General features: G+C 55.9%; 1 protein-coding gene across 5 annotated transcripts in view; it reads right to left on the reverse strand.

The window, feature by feature from the left end:
- Positions 1-2,763: 2,763 nt before the first annotated feature.
- The window catches only part of CCDC57 (coiled-coil domain containing 57), a 115,186-nt gene continuing 98,259 nt past the window's right edge, over positions 2,764-19,690 (reverse strand). For all 5 annotated transcript variants that reach the window (XM_063718347.1, XM_054537423.2, XM_054537424.2 and 2 more), the window contains one exon: positions 2,764-3,173. In XM_063718347.1, the coding sequence (XP_063574417.1) occupies positions 2,989-3,173 (185 nt within the window). In that variant the 3' untranslated portion in view covers positions 2,764-2,988. The remainder of the gene's footprint in view (positions 3,174-19,690) is intronic.

Below are 19,690 nucleotides of genomic sequence, written 5' to 3' on the forward strand. Positions count from 1 at the left end.
GCGCGCGGGTGGGCGTTGCTAGGCGATAGGGTGATGGGCGGGCGGCGGGGCGGTCCCGGATGCCTCGCGGGCCGCGGCGCAAGTGCGGGCGTTGACCCCGGCCGCGGGCGCCCTGGCCGGGGTTACTGCCGGTCATCGCAGCGCCTGCCCGGTTTTCCTCGCGGGGCCGGCGGGGAACTCAGACCCCAGACAGACGTCCACCCACCCGACGGCCCCTCCTTGGCAGCCTCCCGGGGACCGGGACGAGGCGCAGGGCCGAACGGGCGAGCGCGCCCCGGGCCGCTGGAGCTTGGCGGAGGGGAGGGGCGCGGCCACGTGGCGAGCGGGGTCGGCCGGGACACCCACCTGGTGTGGTGCGAACAAAGGGAGCCGCTGCCTCGCTTCCCTGGGCGGAGGCTGCGAGTTTTCCAGGCGCGCACCCACGAGCGGGGGGTCAGCCCGGCCCTCGCGCGCTCCCTCCCTCCCGAGTGATTCCTCGAATCGTTGCCCCTTGGGCGGCCTGAGCCCTGAAGCACGGCCTCCCTTTTCTGACCGCTTCGCGCCTGCGGGGCCACGCACCCCATGGGGGGCAAGCGGGCCTTGTGAGGCCACAGGTGTCTCTGGCTGCATGTCCCACTTTGAGGGCTCAGGAAGCCCGGGCCGCTGAAGGGGAACCGGAGACTGGGGACCCTGGGCCCTCTGCAAGTGTCCGGCTTCCTCCCTCTCCTGAGAGCAGGCCTGAGGGTCAGGCGGCCACTCCGCGTCTTTTCCCTTCTGGGGCTGTGGTTCACGCACAGTGGGGCCGAGGGTCAAGGAAGGACAAGGGAAGACAGGGCCGGGGCTGTCCCCGCACTGCTGTCCCCACTGCGGGGGTTCTTCTGATTCAGGGTGAGTGAGGCCCTGTGTCAGCCTCAGGCATGCGGGCACACAGCTCCGGCTCTCCATGCTCCAAACCTCACAGGTGGCCCTGGCTGCCAGTGCTGGTGGTCAGTGGCCAGCAGGGCCCTGCTCTCTGCAGCCTGTCGGGGGCTGGGCCAGCTACAGGGGAGCCCTGGCCGGCTCCCAAGGAGGAGAAGCACCCTGAGGGCTTCTACAGAAAGTGAGCGGCAGCGGCCGGGCTTGGTGGCTCACGCCTGTAATCCCAGCACTTTGGGAGGCCAAGGCGGGCAAATCACGAGGTCAAGAGTTGCAGACAAGCCTGGCAAACATAGTGAAACTCCGTCTCTACTAAAAACACAAACATTAGCCGGGTGTGGTGGCGGGTGCCTCTAGTCCCAGCTACTCGGGAGGCTGAGGCTGGAGAATAGCTTGAACCCAGGAGGCAGAGGTTGCAGTGAGCTGAGATTGCGCCACTGCATTCCAGCCTGGGCGACAGAGCGAGACTCTGTCTCAAAAAAAGAAACAAAAAAACCTCACAGGGCCGTGACTCGATTCCAGGGGACGTGTGTGGGAGTCCACAGAGCACTGAGAGCCCCCAGCCCATCCCCAACTCCTCTGGATTCCCATGGAGCAAGTGAGGGAGGCTAACCTCAAACGCCCCTGCCTTGGGGCCACAGGCTTTGTCTGTGTGGTGTGGTTTCTGCTTGTCACAGTTATCCGGCCCGCACACCTGTGAGCTAGGCCAGCTGATGGCACTGTCTATATTTTACACGGGGGTGCAAACCAAAGCTGCAAAGGTCCCACGATTTGCCAAGGTGGCACGGCAAGTTAGGGCTGGGAGCAGCGTTCTCCCATCGTCTTCCCAGAGAAGCTGTGAGCAGAGTGTGACGAGGCCTGGGTGCTGGGCGGGGGGCGTGGAGGACAGAGACTGGGCTCTAGAGGAGTGGGGGTGGGATATGAACCCCCCCGTCACCCTCCTGCCAGTCGCAGAGCACTGCGTCCGTGTGATGAACCCCCCCCAGTCACCCTCCTGCCGGTCGCAGAGCACTGCGTCCGTGTGATGAACCCCCCCCCAGTCACCCTCCTGCCGGTCGCAGAGCACTGCGTCCGTGTGATGAACCCCCCCAGTCACCGTCCTGCCGGTCGCAGAGCACTGCGTCCGTGTGATGAACCCCCCCCAGTCACCCTCCTGCCGGTCGCAGAGCACTGCGTCCGTGTGATGAACCCCCCCCAGTCACCCTCCTGCCGGTCGCAGAGCACTGCGTCCGTGTGATGAACCCCCCCAGTCACCGTCCTGCCGGTCGCAGAGCACTGCGTCCGTGTGATGAACCCCCCCCAGTCACCCTCCTGCCGGTCGCAGAGCACTGCGTCCGTGGAGGACACGCGAGGACTCTTGGAAGTGCTTTTTGGCAGCGTAGTGCGGTGTGTTCCGGGCGGACGGGCGTCAGTTTACGTGTGCGTTTCACATCCTTGCAGGTACTTGGCCCTGGGCACTCAGGTGACAGGGACATCTTGCTGTTATCCTTCTTGGGTGTGGGCGTGGAAGGCCCAGTGGTGACCGCTGTCCCCGGCTGGCCCCCACCCTGTCAGCACCTGACATGCGCACCCCAACCTGCATGAGGCCCAGGTGCCCACCTGGCTTCCGGGGGTCACCTTGGCCAGGTTCACTGCGATCCAAGGCTCTCACTCCTTCTGGGAGGGCCCCTCCCATGGTACTCTCAGGAGATGCCTGCTTTGTGGGTGGGCTTTCTGATCTGCCCCCTACCTGCTACCAGGCTCTGAGGAAGGCCACACTGCCCCCAACACCACCGGTGTGTAGATGGCTGTGGGTGGTGACACGGGCAGGCCAGGCTCTGGCACAGGCACTTGATACTGCATTTCCCAAGCAGGACAGATAAACAATGCTACGGCCAAGCAGACGCCCCAGGGAGGAACCTGGTTTTAATGGGCCCTGTGCTCAGGGAGGCCTTCAGTCAGCAGGGTCGCCTCAGCAGCATTTGGGAGCCGGCCCTGCAGCTCCCTGCCTCCACCCTGCACACTGTGCCCACACCCCCCCAACACGGAGGTGAAAGCACAGGCACCACGCGGAGGCCCCGAACACCCCGAGTGGGGCGGGGTGGGGGGAGGAAGTCAGTCCATAATGTTGTAGTTACGGATCTTGGGGGGCCTCTGGCAGCCTTTAGCTTTTGCAGGATGAGACCGGGAGGCTCCTGTGGGCTTGGCCTTTGCTTGGGCTGCTGTCTTCATCCCTGGGGTGGCAACACCTGCCTGCATCTTGACGGGGCTCCTATCGGCTGCTGGAGGAGCTGGGAGCTCTGTCAGGTAAAGAGAAAAAAACAGCATGCGTCAGGAGCGCAGGAGGAGCAGGAGGCTGTGCTCACACGCACTGCACATGTGCAACGCTTCTGCGTCCCTGGCCAGCGGGGGCCTTGTGACCCTTGGCCTGGCTTTCCTCCAGGAGTCCATGAAGGCCAGAGGATCCTCCTGGAGTGACCAAAGAGCTGTGGCCTCGCCTTGCTCAGTGGGTCCTGCTTGCCAGGGTCTGGGCCTGCCCCTCCACTGGGCACCTGGACATGTGGCTCTGAAAATGGTCCTGTTGTGACCATTTCGTAATGGGTCCCAGGAGGGGGCAGGGGTGCTGTGTGGTAATGGGTCCCAGGAGGGGGCAGGGGTGCTGGGGTAAATGGTTGACTCAAAGCTCCTCCTCCCAGGCTGCCCCGGGTGTCCCTACCATCTGAGACACATTGCCTGCCCCCGCCTCCCCGATGGGCCAGCAGTGCCAGGCTTTTGAGGCCAAAGGAAAGGCCGCGCTGGTGGGTACCACGTGGCCGGGCACAGGCCAAGGGCCCAGGAGTGCGCTACACACAGAGGCTGGGGCCTAAATGCCAGGTAGCCCTTCCAAAGCATCAGCTAAAACCGTCTTCGCAGAGGGGTGTTGTAGAGGATCTTCTTTATCTGGCCAGTTTTTCTCTATTTTTCATTTTTTGAATTAAGAATGTGGGGTTTTTTTGGTAAAACAACAGCAAAATGTTATTAAAAATCCATGCAAGGGCTGGGCTTGGTGGCTCACGCCTGTAATCCCAGCACTTTGGGAGGCTGAGGTGGGTGGATCACCTGTCAGGAGTTCAAGACTAGCCTGGCCAACATGGTGAAACCCCATCTCTACTAAAAATACAAAAAATTAGCCGAGCGTGGTGGCGGGCACCTGTAATCCCAGCTACTCAGGAGGCTGAGGCAGCGGAGTCGCTTGAACCCGGGAGGCAGAGGTTGCAGTGAGCTGAGATTGCGCCACTGCACTCCAGCCTGGGCGGACAAGGGCAAACTCCATCTCAAAAAAAAAAAAAAAAACCCACAGTAAGATGGGAGCTCAGCGTCCACTGCATGGCCACATTGTGGCTGGGGTGAGGTCTAGAGGGCTCCAGCACATGGCTGAGTGTGGCCCGGTGGGCAGTCTGGACAGGCTGACCCGGGCAGGTCAGCGGGCGGCCAAGGCCTCCTGCTGGAGCCCAGCCTGTGTGGTCTGTGTGCAGCCTGGGTGACTGGGAAGCGTCTGTGCTTTGGGGACACCGGCAATGACACACTCTCAGCTGGGCTGCGCGGTGCCCATGGGGGCAGCCACACCCTCCCGGCCCTGGCCCTGGGCCCCTCTTCCCATCTCAGCTTCTTCCACTCTGATCCACTCTTGGGGTCTCAAAGACACCTGGAACCAGTCTTCCTTTCCCTGCAGCCTTGCTGGGGTCACACAGTCACACAGTCCCTGGCCCCCTCCTGGGGTCCTGGGGGGCCCTGGACGCTGCCTGCTCCCTTTGCTTCCAACGCCCAGAGGAATTTCTCCTCTTCACACAAAGGCTCCCACCCCTTATCTCTTGACAATAAGCCCGCCTGATCTCCTGGTCCCGGCCAACACCCCCATCCCCACTCCCTCCCCCCATCCCCCCACACCGGCTGGCAGAGGGTGGGGTATCCCGTGGAAAGGGCTTCCCGCTGGGAAGCTGGTCCTCTGACCAGGCCCTACTGCTCCACTGTGACCCTGAGGCGTCTCCTCAAACCCAGAGGCCTTGGTTGTCCCTCTGTAATGCTCAGGGATTTCTGGGGGCTTTGCCCAGCTTGATCCTCCTGAGACAAAGCCTGCGGGGATTTTCAGAAAAAGTGAGCTGAGGGAGGGGGGTGAAGGGCCTGCCCCTTTGCTCGGGAGGCCTGAGCTGGCCCTGCTGGGAGGACCCTGGCTGTATCCTGGAGCGAAGCAGGGAGGTGTGAGTGGGTCCCAGTCCCCGGGGCAGGGAGGAGCAGGGAGGGTGAGCTGGCCCCCTCCCCAGGGCAGGCTGGCCCCTAGCTCAGAATATCCACTTTACAGGCTCTGGTTTCCTCAGTGGTCCTTTTCTTGCCGAGCCCTCCTCAGTGATGGTGGCAGGGAACTGGCCATGAGCCCAGGACCCCAGGGCAGCGGACAGCCCCAGCCTAGCCAGTCCTAGGTCAGAGGCACGGAGCTGGATGTGTCAAGGCGGCTGCCCCAGGCGTGACTCCCTGTGACCCCGGATTCTTCTACCTGATGCTAATCTGAGGTCAACCCAGTAACTGGTGTGTAAAAACACTCTTGGCCTCCACCACTCTCCACCCCTCCTTCTCGCCTGACCTGTTTTGCCGAGCCTGGCCGGGATTTCTCTTTCTGCTCTTTCTGCGTTGGGCTGACTGGGCCTCAGGGAAACCATGTGGACACACAGTTTGCCGGGCACAGCCTGAGGAACGCGCCTCTTGGGTCCTGCACCCCTCCCCCACGGGCTGCTGGTGCTCTGGCCCCGAACAGAGCTTCTGGAAAGTTCCTGAAACATCCAAGGCCTTGCAGTGATTAACCAGGGGAGGGGGACTGGGGCCTGCTTGCCCCTCCCAGGGCGTGGTGTGTGCTGAGGCTGGGCCCCCTGGGCTGGGCTCCGTCCCCTCAGGCGGCTGCACCATACTTGGAGGGTTTTTAAAATTTTTATTTATTTATTTTTTGAGACGGAGTCTCGCTCTGTCGCCCAGGCTGGAGTACAGTGGTGTGATCTCGGCTCACTGCATGCTCCGCCTTCCGGGTTCATGCCATTCTCCTGCCTCAGCCTCCCGAGTAGATGGGACTCCAGGCGCCCGCCACCACGGCCCGCTAAGTTTTTTGTATTTTTAGTAGAGACGGGGTTTCACCATGTTAACCAGGATGGTCTCGATCTCCTGATCTCGTGATCCACCCACCTCGGCCTCCCAAAGTGCTGGGATTACAGGTGTGGGCCACCAAGCCCGGCCTTGGAGGTTCGAAGCTGGTGGAATCTCAGGGAGGACATAGCCTGTCCTATTGCAGGGAAGGTGCGGCCCTCGCTCCCGTCTCAGCCTGGGGGCAGGAGAACTCTGAGCACAAAGGGGATGGAGCTGGTCCCCAGCTTTCTGGCCACCCTGTGGGTTTCTTCTCCTGCACCTGAGCCTCAGCCCAGCTCTTGACCAAGTTGGCCTCTGGTGGCTCATTCTCCAGGCTGCTCCGGGCTCTCTGAGTGCCCTGGGCACACCTACCTGGCTTCCTAGGGCTTTGGGAAGGGCCGGATGGTGAGCCCACACCTTCCCTGGTTCTCCAGCCCTGGGGCTGGGGAGGGCCTGGCCCTGATGGCAGCTCAGGCCTCAAGTCCTTTCTGTAGCAGAGGCCCTTCCATCTCCCTATAGCCTCCGCTGCTCTCTCTGGTTCACCTTGTTCTGCTGAACCCCCTCTGGCTGCCACAGGAGTCCTCACGCACCCAAGATCAACCCTTCTCAAATGCATCTAATTATTTCCAAGTCTCTTGGGAGCAAGGCTTTTCCCATCACTGTCAGCACGGCACCCAGGCCTTTAGTGCAGACAGTGACAGCGAATGCGACTTGGCTTCCCCCACCCCGAATCTCCAGAAGCTGCGTGCACCTTTCCAGGGTCCCCACACCTGGGAGGCTCACAGGCCACGCCCACCCGTGTCTCCCCAGCCTGCATCAACCCTCACCTGCTAAAGTCTCCTAATGGACACCCCCACCCCGAGCTCCTGGAGCTTAGCCCTGGGGGTCACAGTGGCCCCAGGGCTGCCTTTGTGGGACTGAGTGTGACAACAGGAGAGCTATGGGGTACAGGGGAGGGAGGCCCACGTGATCTGGTTCCCACGGTCCCTCCACAGGGGGATGCTCTGGGCCTGCTATGTCCAGCTGCCTTCCCCGCCTCACTGGCACATGGAGCCCGGAGCCCCCACTGGGCAGATGCACAAGAGGGGAGGGTACTGGACACTGCAGGCTCCAGGGCTCTGGGCAGTCCTGCCACCCATCACTCAGCCTGGTGAGGCAGGGCCAGCAGGAAACCCCGGATCCTTCAGGCCCCGCCTGCTGGCCTTTGGAGCAGAGGAGAGGTGGGACCTCAGGGGCCTGGGCGCCAACCACAGGCTGACCCCTTGTTTCATGCCAGCACCTCCTCTGGGCGCCTGTGGCTCCTCCCCCAACGGCACCGGCAGGTCCCCTGCTGCTGCTGAGCCTGTCCAGGCCTGTCTGCTACAGCCTGTCAGTGTTGCCCAATGTGGGCCCCATCCCAGCCCTTGAGAGGGGTCGCCTAGTAGTGGGGTGCAAGCCAGAGCCCCAAGGAAGGGAATTTAAGGGAAACACATCGTGGGCATAAGGCTTTGAGAGACGTGGTCTGTCCCTACCGGAGGCTGCATCGCGGAAGGTGGGCACACAGGCCTCACCTGGGCGAGAAGAGACCCAGGGACGCATGGCCTTCCTCCTGGGCCGGCTCCGGCCAGAGCCCATCTGAGCTCAGCCCACAGGAAGGGGAGGTGCCAAAAACCCCAAGCACAGGTGGCTGCAGGCTGGTGGGTGCCGAGGAGGCCACTAGGAGGCTGGGACGGTGAGAACCAGGGCCAGGCAGTGGCCTGCGAGCTGGATGGCCTCTGGGTATCTCCGCACCCCACCCTTCTCCTACCTTTCAGAGGAGTAAAGGCAGAAGAAGGCCCTGAGGCCCCGGAAAGAAAGTGACAGGCAGAGGCTGAGCTGGGGCAACAGGAAGTGGCAGCTGTCTCCGCTGTTTCGGAGGCATGGGAACTGTTTCCTGGTCCTAAAGTGAGGAATGCTGGCCTCATGCCCCTTGGGCCAAGACTTTGCACTGAGTGCTGAGTGCCTGGGGTGGTGTTTAGACGACTCGTGGTCTCTGTTGGCACTGTCTGGGGACAGCAAAAAGCAGCATGGGCCAGTTGCAGGGGAGATTCTGGGTAAAATTCATGAAAAGGAAACTTTCAAAAGGGGCCCATGGGGCCCTCCCAGGTCTGCCAGGCCAGCTTACAGCTCCAGGTGGGCACCCTAGCATCTCAGGGCCACAGACCAGAAGGTCACCGCCATGTCCCTGGGGAACAGCACTGCCTGCCACTCACTTTGCCTGAGACCCATGTCTCAGGGCTGCTCCCTGCATGTCTCGGCAGGAGGACGGACAGCTGGGAAGGAGGCCACACGCTCCTCCAGGAGCCTGGCTCTGCAGGAGCTACGCCAGCCACACACATATCAGCTGCCTGACCTGCTCGGGACACTGAGGGCCACATGCCTGGCCAAAGGCCTCTCCCCACTCCCTCTTCTCCCTTGGAGACCAGGCCCCTGGAGTTGCTCTCCAGAGATCTGGGCAATGACCCTCTGGATCCCAGGGTTTTTGGCTCCCCTGGGAAAAGAGGCACAGGCCCACACGCCTGCAGCAGGCTGGGGGTGGGGGGGTGCATGGCACAGCGGCTTGGCACCCAGGTGGGGCACGGATGCTGCGGGAGTGGGGAGTGGCTGCCTCGGACACTGCTGTGTGCCTTGTCGCCCTCCATGGCGTCTCTGCACCTCCGTTTGACTCCAGCTGCACGGCACACAGGGCGAGGTTAGCATCAGGGGCCAAAGCGGCCCCCCGCCAGAAAGGAGGAGGAAGAGGCCCCCAGGTAGGTGCGTGCTTCTGGGCCTGGCGCTCGGCACACTGTGAGGATGAGCGGATGGAGTTGGTCTGCAGGTTCCAGAATGAATGGGGCCCTGTTGTGGCAGGAGGAGGAGGGCAGCCTGGGTTGAAGAAACACCCCCTGCTGTCCAACAGCTGCACTGCCCGCTCCCCTGGCAACACCTGCCACGTGGACTGGAGAAGACACATTAGCCCCTGGGCTGGAAGTCGTGGACTGGCGTCCACCTGAGATGGGACTCTGGGAGGGAACAGCCGCCGGCCCTCCTGCCTCAGCTGCTCTCAGCATCCTACAGTGCCATCGGGTGCTCTTAGGACAGATGCCTCCAGAATAGGCTTTTCTACAGAAAGGGGGTGGGCTCCAGGGCCCAGAGTCACGGCACGGACGAGGGGGCTTTGGGTCACTCTGCACACACCTCAGGATGGAAGTCCTGGTCAGAAAATGCATGAGCATTTCTGGTGGACCCACCTGCTCCTGGGGCAGGCTGGTCTCTATCCCCATTCCCCATCCCACGTGCCTCCTTGCCTCTGTCCACGTGATGTTGGAGCAGCAAGCCTTCTCCAAGCTCAGAGTCAGAGGCCACAGGCCACTGTCCCCTTGGCCAAGCCGCAGTCCTTGACTCTGGAGCACTCAGAGAGCAAGTGGCAGAGATGAGTGACCTGCGGCCGCTCTGGCTGCTAGTGTGATGGCTTGCCTGGGTCCTGGAGTTTTGCTGAGAGAGCGCCTGACCTGTGCTCCCACCCCTGAAAACGGGCTCCTCTGTGGACAGCCGGGCTGTTCTTGCTCCTTGGAGGAGTCCCCCAGCCCCTCAGGAAGGAGGTTCAGCCCTGGTCACAGACTGGGCATAAAATTTGCACATTTATAGCAGGGTCCGCCGAAAGCCTAAAACAACAGTGAGTTTCAGGGCAGGATCTCTCTTGCTTGTGTTGCATTGGTGTCATGTTGTCACTGGCTCTGAGTTTTAAACGGAAATACACAGGGTAGTACATGTGACGGTGTCCAAGATGCACAACAGATTTTCATTCACAAAAAAATCTGGCCACAAGAGCTAAATGGAAATACCTTCCGCTGTCCTTCCCAAGTCACAGAGCAAACACCTCGGTTCCCAGGGGTCCGCATCAGTTCTGGTGGAGGCAGTGACTGTGAGCGTGACCAGCTGGGCTAATTTGTCCTGAAATTTAGCTGGGACAGCTATAGTTTCCTAATTGTATGAACAGAGAATGAAGCGTTTCACTGAAGATCTATGGCCGGCATCTCCAGGGGCATCCTGGAAAGGAAGGAGCCTCGCTTTCTCCAGGGCAGGGGCAGGGTGGGGCGGGGCAGGCCGGGTGTGTCTGTGTGAAGTGGGCGCGTGCTCACACTCTTTAAGCTGCGACTGCTTCCTTTAGGACAGAATGAAGTTCTTCGAGGAGGCCGATGAAGACAGGATATGGATAAGGCCAAACCTACACAAAATCCTTCTACATCTTCATATCAAAACATGTTAAACATCAACCTCCAAATACCTACAGGGATACAATAACAGGGCTTCCTACACAGGCGGGATATGCAGCCTTGTTCTGCCCGAGGCCCACACGGAAAGTCCTGGGGGAGTCACTGAAGGACGGAGGAGAAAGAGCTCAGAATAAGCCGTAAGAGAGCAAGACATGGACAGGAAACCAAGTGGCCCCAGCGCCCCACAGGAGAGCTCAGACTCCAGGGCTGGGGTGGCGCAGAGGGGAGCGTGTGGAGCACACGCCTGCGAGGGGCCTATGAGGCGGCTGCGAGGCATAAGGTTCTGTGAGCCTGGTGTGAGCTGGCAGATGTTACCACAGGACAAAATTAGAATGTGTAACTTGTAAAACAGCAGAGGAAAACTTGATTTCTCCAGTGTAAAACAAGAATGTAGGAAAATGAAACAAATGGAAAATAAATAATATGGAGATTAAGTTCCAGTAGACAATAGTTCAATGGATATTTATAGATGAGTAAACTGACTAATTAAAAAGAATTCCTAGATGGAATTTTTTAAAAATAAAGATCCGGCCAGACACGGTGGCTCACACCTGTAATCCCAGCACTTTGGGAGGCTGAGGCAGGTGGATCATGAGGTCAGGAGATCGAGACCATCCTGGCTAACACGGTGAAACCCCGTCTCTACTAAAAATATAAAAAATTAGCCGGGCATGGTGGCGGGCACCTGTAGTCCCACTTACTCGGGAGGCTGAGGCAGGAGAATGGCGTGAACCCGGGAGGCGGAGCTTGCAGTGAGCTGAGATTGCGCCACTGCACTCCAGCATGGGAGACAGAGTGAGACTCCGTCTCAAAAAAATAAAAAATGAAAAAAAAAAAATCCAACAATAAAAGATCCAGTTAAAAAGACAGAAAAAGTAAAAATTAAAAAATAAAATAGAATTAGGCAGAAAATGTCATAAAAGGCAAAGAAGTCTGTTTTTTTTTTTTGAGACAGAGTCTCGCTGTGTCACCCAGGCTGGAGTACAGTGGTGTGATCTCAGCTCACTGCAATGTCCACCTCCCGGGTTCAAGCAATTCTCCTGCCTCAGCCTCCTGAGTAGCTGGGATTACAGGTGCCTGCCACCACGCCCAGATAGTTTTTGTATTTTTTGTAGAGATGGGATTTCACCATGTTGGCCAGGCTGGTCTTGAACTCCTGACCTCAAGTGATCCACCCTCCTCGGCCTCCAAACTGCTGAGATTACAGGCGTGAGCTGCCATACCTGGCCAGAACTCTGTATTTTAAAAGGTAAGACTTCAGATGCAGAAAAAAAGAAAAAAAAAAATAAAAAGGTACAACTTCAAAACATGTCAAGTACTGACGGACAGAGCTGCAGGAAAGAGGTAACTGAGAGTAGATGAAGGTGTTAACTCATCCATGTTCCTCAAAAACAAACAAACCCACGTACTCCTGGAAAAAACTCATTAATCAACAGGGACTGGTTGGCTTGAGTCATGAGGCACAGGAGGTCTAACCTTGCAGGCAGATGATTCACTTTCTCTTTTGGCAAACAGACCATGTCTAGAATCTGATCATATCAGGCCACAGAGCAAGTCTCAATTCATTTCAAACGTAACACAATAAAATTTGAAACCAACATCAAAACCTCTCATCCTGCTTCTGCTTCAAAATTGTAAAACCTACTACTGAATAATTTTTGGTTATAAAGAAAATCATAAAATGAATTATTTATGCCGGGCACGGTGGCTCGCGTCTGTAATCCTAGTACTTTGGGAGGCCGAGGCGGGTGGATCACGAGGTCAGGATATCGAGACCAGCCTGGCTAACATGGTGAAACCCCGTCTCTACTCAAAAAACATACAAAAAAATAGCTGGGCGTGGTGGTGGGCACCTGTAGTCCCAGCTACTCGGGAGGCTGAGGCAGGAGAATGGCGTGAACCCGGGAGGCAGAGCTTGCAGTGAGCCAAGATTGCACCACTGCACTCCAGCCTGGGTGACAGAGCAAGACTCCGTCTCAAAAAAAAAAACACAAAAAACAAAAAACAAAAATCAGCTGGGCATGGTGGCAGGCACCTGTAATCCCAGCTACTTGGGAGGCTGAGGCAGGAGAATCGCTTGAACCCGGGAGGTGGAGGTTACAGTGAGCTGAGATAGGGACACTGCACTCCAACCTGGGTGACGGACTGAGACTCCATCTCAAAAAACAAAACAAAAGAAGAAGAGCAAAAACACAAAAAGAGGAAAAAAGGGAGAGCAAATGAACACCAGAGGGGAGACAACAGAGCTGCACAGCGAGGCCAGGAGGCCACTCACTAGTGAGTCAAATGCAATTCGTAAATTAAACCAGTAAGCTAGATGAAACGAAAAGTTCCAAAATCGCCAACAACAAAAAAAGCCAATTGAAATGCTCAATAACTTTTTTTTTTTTTGAGACAGAGTCTTGCTCTGTCGCCCAGGCTGGAGTGCAGTGGTGTGATCTTGGCTCACTGCAATCTCTGCCTCTGGGGTTCAAGTGAATTTCAAGCCTCAGCCTCCCGAGTAGCTGGGATTACAGGCGCTGGCCACCACACCCAGCTAATTTTCGTATTTTTAGTAGAGATGGGGTTTCACCATATTGGCCAGGCTGGTCTCAAACTCCTGGCCTCAAGTGACCACCCGCCTTGGCCTCCCAAAGTGCTGGGATTACAGGTGTGAACCACCGCGCCTTGCCTGTTTTATTTTTAAAGCAGAGACAGACTTTTGCTTTGTTGCCCAGGCTGGTCTCGAATTCCTGGCTTCAAGTGATCCTCCCACCTTAGCCTTCCAAAATGCTGGGATTGCAGGTGTGAGCCACCATGCCCAGCCCCAATAACTGTTAAGGAAATTGAAATGACAATCAAACACTTCCCATCCCAAAAGATCCCCTGGCTGAGATGGTTTTACAGGTGGTTCTGTTGAATTTTCAAGGAAACCAAAATTTCAATAGTCAATTCCTATCTTATTAATTAATTAATTTATTTTGAGACAGAATCTCGCTCTGTTGCCCAGGCTGGAGTGCAGTGGTGCGACCTCGGCTCACTGCAACCTCTGCCTCCTGGGTTCAAGCAATTCTCCTGCCTCAGGCTCCTGAGTAGCTGGGACTACAGGTGCCCGCCACCATGCCCAGCTAATTTTTTTTTTTTTTTTTTTGTGGAGATGGGATTTCACCATGCTGGCCAGGCTGGTCTCGAACTCCTGACCTCGTGATCCTCTCGCCTCAGCCTCCCAAAGTGCTGGGAATACAGGCGTGAGCCACCACGTCTGGCCCATCTTATTTAAATTATTTAAAAAAGTAGAAAAAGAGTTGCCCAGTTCATTTTATGAGGTAAAGTAATCTTGGTTCCCAAACCAGAAAAGAACAACACAAGAAAAGAAAACTGTAGGCCTATTTAACTTATAAACATAGCTGCAAAAACTGTATATAAAAACATGAGCAAGTCAAATCAAAAAAGTATTTAAAAATATTTATCAAGTATATTTATCAAGTGTATTTCTTTTTTTTTTTTTTTTTTGAGACGGAGTCTCACTCTGTTGCCCAGGCTGGAGTGCAGTGGCTCAATCTTGGCTCGCTGCAAGCTCCACCTCCCGGGTTCATGGCATTCTCCTGCCTCAGCCTCCCGAGTAGCTGGGACTATAGGCGCCTGCCACCACACCCGGCTAATTTTTTCTATTTTTTAGTAGAGACGGGGTTTCACCATGCTAGCCAGGATGGTCTCGATCTCCTGACTTCGTGATCCGTCCGCCTCGGCCTCCCAAAGTGCTGGGATTACAGGCGTGAGCCACCGCGCCCGGCCTCAAGTGTATTTCAATAACGCAAGGTTCATTCAACATCAGAAAATCTATCATCGTATTTCATTACATTAACACATGAAAATAAAAAAAATCATATGATTATCTTAACACAGAAAAAAACATCTTACAAAGTTTAACACCTAACTTTAATGGAAGTTCTAGTTAATCAGGAATTTTTTTTTTTCCAGATGGAGTCTTGCTCTGTTGCCCAGGCTGGAGTGCAGTGATGTAATCTCAGCTCACTGCAACCTCCACCTCCCGGGTTCAAGTGATTCTCCTGCCTCAGCCTCCCGAGTAGCTGGGACTACAGGTGCTGCCACCGTGCCAGGCTAATTGTTGTATTTTTAGTAGAGACGGGGTTTCGTCATGTTGACCAGGCTCCTGGCCTCAGGCGATCCACTCATCTTGGCCTCCCAAAGTGCTGGGATTACAGGTGTGAGCCCCCACGCCCGGCCGAGATCTCGAACCTGATGAAGGTTATACTGACAAGTCACACAGCGATTGTTCTCATGAGTGGAAAATCTTGAGCCCCACAGCCTTCATTTTGGAGAATGAGACCGGTGTTCATGGCCACCGCTCCAGGGCCCCCCGCAGCTCTATTTAAAAAGAAAAAGAGGCCGGGTGCGGTGGCTCATGCCTGTAATCCCAGCACTTTGGGAGGCTGAGGCAGGCAGATCACCTGAGGTTGGGAGTTGGAAACCAGCCTGACCAACATGGAGAAACCCTGTTTCTATTAATAATACAAAAATTATCTGGGCATGGTGGCACATGCCTGTAATCCCAGCTACTTGGGAGGCTGAGGCAGGAGAATCGCTTGAACCCTGGAGGTGGAGGTTGTGGTGAGCCAAAGAAAAAAAAAAAAAGAAAAGAAAAAAGAGCATATGTGCTGGAGGAGAAGTAGACAGAAGACAGCCTCATCATCTCCTCAGCACAAAAACAGAATCAAAGACAGACTTTGTTTTTTTGTTTTTTGTTTTTGTTTTGTTTTGAGACGGAGTCTTGCTCTGTTGCCCAGGCTTGAGTGCAGTGGCGTGATCTCGGCTCACTGCAAGCTCCGCCTCCCGGGTTCACGCCATTCTCCTGCCTCAGCCTCCCGAGTAGCTGGGACTACAGGCGCCCGCCACCACGCCCAGCTAATTTTTTTGTATTTTTTTTTAGTAGAGACGGGGTTTCACCATGTTAGCCAGGATGGTCTCGATCTCCTAACCTCGTGATCCACCCACCTTGGCCTCTCAGTGCCTGGGCTTTTTTTTTTTTTTTTTTGAGAGGCTGTCTTGCTCTGTCACTTAGGTTGGAGCACAGTGGCGTGATCTCGGCTCACTGCAGCTTTGACCTTCCGGGCTCAAACGATACTCCTGCCCCAGCCTCCCAAGCAGCTGGGACCACAGACATGTGCCACCACATCCAGTCTTCTTATCTTTTAAAGCATGTTGGGCCTTGTTTTGATAGAAAGTTAGGTTACATGTTTTCTTGTTTTTTGAGACAGAGTCTGCTCTTTCACCCAGGCTGGAGTGTAGTGGTGCAATCTCGGCTCACTGCAACCTCTAGCTCCAAGGTTCAAGTGATTCTCGTGCCTCAGCCTCCCAAGTAGTTGAAATTACAGGCACCTGCCACCACGCCCAGCTAATTTTTGTATTTTCAGTAGAGACGGGGTTTTACCAAGTTGGCCAGGCTGGTCGTGAACTCCTGACCTCAAGTGATCCGTCTACCTTGGCCTGCCAAAGTGCTGGGATTACAGGCATGAGCCATGGTGCTCGCCTTCTTGTCTTCTAAAGAGTGTTGGGCCTTGTTTTGGGTGAAAGTTGGGTTATGTGGTGTGTTTTGTTTTGTTTTTTGAGACAAGAGTCTGCTCTGTCACTCAGGCTAGAGTGCAGTGGCGCGATCTCGGCTCACTGCAACCTCTGCCTCCCAGGTTCAAGTGATTCTCGTGCCTCAGCCTCCCGAGTAGTTGGGATTACAGGCATGCACCTGTATTCCCACGCCTGGCTAATTTTTGTATTTTTAGTAGAGACGGGGTTTTACCAAGTTGACCAGGCTGGTTGTGAACTCCTGGCCTCAGGCGATCTGCCCACCTCGGCTTCCCAAAGTTCTGGGATTACAGGAGTGAGCCACCAGGCCCGGCCTTGGATTTCTGTAGCTGCAGTTTCTCAGGTAGGTTCTAGACGAGCCTTCACTGCAGACAGCATCAGCCCTGTTCCCACGGTGTGGCTCCTCCTGAGTCTCCACTGAATGTCCACAGTGATCACTGGGGACCCATCACCCCGGCTGTAGCTTCAGTATGTCATGACCATGTGCGAGCTCTGGAAGTTGTTCACCTTACATGCTCCTTTCTCCTCTTTGCCTGGCTTTGTGGAGTTTTCTTCTATACGTGTGCAGGCTGGTCCTCAGTACAGACTCAACAGAACCCTGTGCAGATTTCTGGAGCTCTTTTCTGCAGTTTCCTCCTTGCGGGATTCTGCCCTGAAATGCCGGCTCCTTCTGTCTCCCCAGACCCCAGTGCAGTCTCAGCTCCGTAAGGGCGCTCAGCTTTGCTCAGGCCCTGCTTCCCTCCCTGGGCCGGCAGCCCAGAAACGGCCTTCAGGCAGAAGGCCAGGGCCCCAGGGTTTACCTTGCCTGTCTCCCTTCCCACAAGGGTGGCGGTCTTGTCCGGGATCTCGGACTTGTCCAGGGTCTCGGTCTTGTCCAGGATCTCGGACTTGTCCAGGGTCTCGGTCTTGTCCGGGATCTCGGACTTGTCCAGGGTCTCGGTCTTGTCCGGGATCTCGGACTTGTCCAGGGTCTCGGTCTTGTCCGGGATCTTGGACTTGTCCAGGGTCTCGGTCTTGTTCGGGATCTCGGTCTTGTTTGACCAGTTGTCAAATGTCTGCAAACAGTTGTTATATACTTTGTCCAGTTTTCTAGTTGTTTATGGAGGAACATTAAAGTCTGGTCCTTATAACTACAGCCTGGCCAGAAGCAGAAGTGAGTGCCAGCCGTTGTGTGGCCATAGAATAAATATTATCAGAAAGTAAGCCGATTTGGTTATTTCTTAATGTATTTACTTTGTTCTAAAAGTTATTTCAACACAAGTTACTTTCCTAAGTGGCAGTCATGGTTTCGTCATTACAATTTCAAGAAAAGAGCTAACAAACATCTACTTGACCATCCGTTTCTCAGAAAGTTCTGAGACTGCCCTGTCCTTCTTCAGAAGCCACAGGTCATGACAATCAGTGAAGGCGGGGGGCTGGGGTTGTCCGCGCCATTCAGGGCACCCCAGTGCTCCCTTCTTGGCCAGAGCACCGGTTCTTGGATTCCTGTAGCTTCAGTGACAAGGTGCTGTGGGGCTGTGCGTCCAGCCTCATAAAATGTCACCAGCGTGACCCGCTCAGTCACAGCTTGTCTTGAGAGCAGCAATGGGGCTAGAAGGACAGGGGCAGGTACTGAGAAACAAGAGAGCAGGGTCTTCTCCTTCCTGGACAGCAGGACTGTCCTGATCCCACTGCAAGGCTGCCGGGACAGTGACCAGTGAGGCCTGCGCTGCATGTTTTTGCACACTGAGGAGCTGCCTCCATTCATTCCCCCTCGCGTTCCTGGAGCCCACGTGCTCCTTACCAAGCTCACCTCCTGGTTCATGTTTGGGTGAAGGGCTCCACGCCAGGCCGGGCATGGGGCCCACACCTGTCATCTTAGCACTTTGGGAGGCCAAGGCGGCAGGACCGCTTGAGCCCAGGAGTTCGAGACCAGCCTGGGTGACATAGTGAGACCCCGTTTCTACCAAAAAATAAAATAAAATGTAAAAAGATTAGCCAGCTGTGGTGATGTGCACCTGTAGTCTCGGCTACTCAGGAGGCCAAGGCAGGAGGATCACTTGAGCCTGGAAAGCTGAGGCCACAGTGAGCCAAGATTGTACCACTGCACTCTGGCCTGGGCAACAGAGCGAGAATAAAGTAAATAAATAAGAGCCCCAAGGCCGCCTTGCCTGCCCTGCAGCTTGGTTTTGCAGCTGTCTTGGGCTGTCCATCTCACCTTGGCCATCAGGAGCCTGATGTGCACCTTCTAGTGCAGGTTACCTGGGCCCTGAGGGGGTTCCCTCATCAGTACAGAGTGAGACCACAGATGGAAGAGTGGACTTAACGTTCCCTGCGCTTTTACAGAGGAGGCACAGACTATTCTTCACTGTCCCCCGTTCCTTAACGTGTCACAGCTGGCTCCTCACCCATCCATGGCGGGGCCATCCTGACCTGCTCTCTTGAATGAAATGAACGAAAGCCCTGGGTGTCACAAGAAGCACAAAAGTGCCTGCAGAGGTGGGGGCCGGAGGCAGCATGGGGGCTTCTGGCTGGGTGAGCGGGGAGGGGCGGGGGCGTGAGGATGAGCTGGTGCTGAGGCCAAATGCTCAGGGCATGTTTTTATGTCTTGGGAGCCCAGCTGGTCCTGCAGAGGCCAATCACACTGAAATACCACTCTGGAGTTCCACCATCCTTTCAGGAAAGGCCCAGAACAGTCTCAGCTCAAAAGCACAGGACACCAGGCAGGGGATGGAGGGAGTGTGTCCTCGGCGCCCACTGGCTCCTGAATGCAGAGGCTGGCAGCCCCTGCAGGGCCACAGTGACTAGGTGGAGGGTGGCTGGAGCTCGGGTGTTGCAATCCCATGCTCTGTCTTCTCAGCGGCGAGGTGTGGGAGTGGAGACACACTCCCCCATAGCCACTCCATCCCCAGGCGTGGTCCCACGGGAGCCCACCAAACCTCTAAAATTGTAAACATGACTCTTAGCTGGAGGGCCACCTGTAGGGCAGGAGTGTGCCATGATTTGGCCCATACTTTGTTTGGATTTACTTAGTTGCCAATATTTTGAAAAGGAAACACTTTATATATAAAAAGAACAGGATTTCCAGCCTCTCTCAGAAAAATGGGAAGACAGGCTTGTTGGCCCCACACTGCCATGGAGGGCGGCCCTGGGGTGGCACTGACATGGCCTCAGAAGACCAAGCCTGCCCGCAGGAACACCACTGCCTCCACTCCACGAGGTTGTCAGTCACCCTGTGCATGGGCACCTAGTACCTTCTCTGCAGAGGAGGCTCTGGCCTGGACTGGATCCAGGGCTTGGATTCAGATCCTGACTCCACCAGCTGGGGCTGTGACCGGACTTGGCCTTCATCTGAGCAAAGAGCCCCAGTCTGCAGCAACCACTGGGGCCGAGCAGGGCGCAGTCACTGGAGCCCTGTGTGATCTCCGGCGGAGGCTCCACCAGCATTCGGGCTGTCCGGCAAGAGGGGGCAAGAGGGGGCAAGAGGGGGCGGCTTTTGTCCTTCTTTCCCTTTGGATCTTTAGATGAGAAAAGCCTGGCTACAAGGTGTCTTCAACACACAAAACTGCCCAGAAATGCTCTAATTCTATAAACAGTTTAAAAAAATTAACCAAGTTAGCAGCCAGTTAACAGAATTATGCGACCTTAAGATACATTTTATGGGCCAGGCATGGTGGCTCACGCCTCTAACCCCAGCGCTTAGGGAGGCTGACATGGGACGATTGCTTGAACCCAGGAGTTCAAGACCATATTGGGCAACATAGTAAGACCCTGTCTGTACAAAAAAAGTTTTTTTAAATTAGCTGGGCATGGTGGCTTACATCTCTGGTCCCAGC

Source organism: Pongo abelii, chromosome 19 (assembly GCF_028885655.2).
Source record: "Pongo abelii isolate AG06213 chromosome 19, NHGRI_mPonAbe1-v2.0_pri, whole genome shotgun sequence".
NCBI classification, from domain to species: domain Eukaryota; kingdom Metazoa; phylum Chordata; class Mammalia; order Primates; family Hominidae; genus Pongo; species Pongo abelii.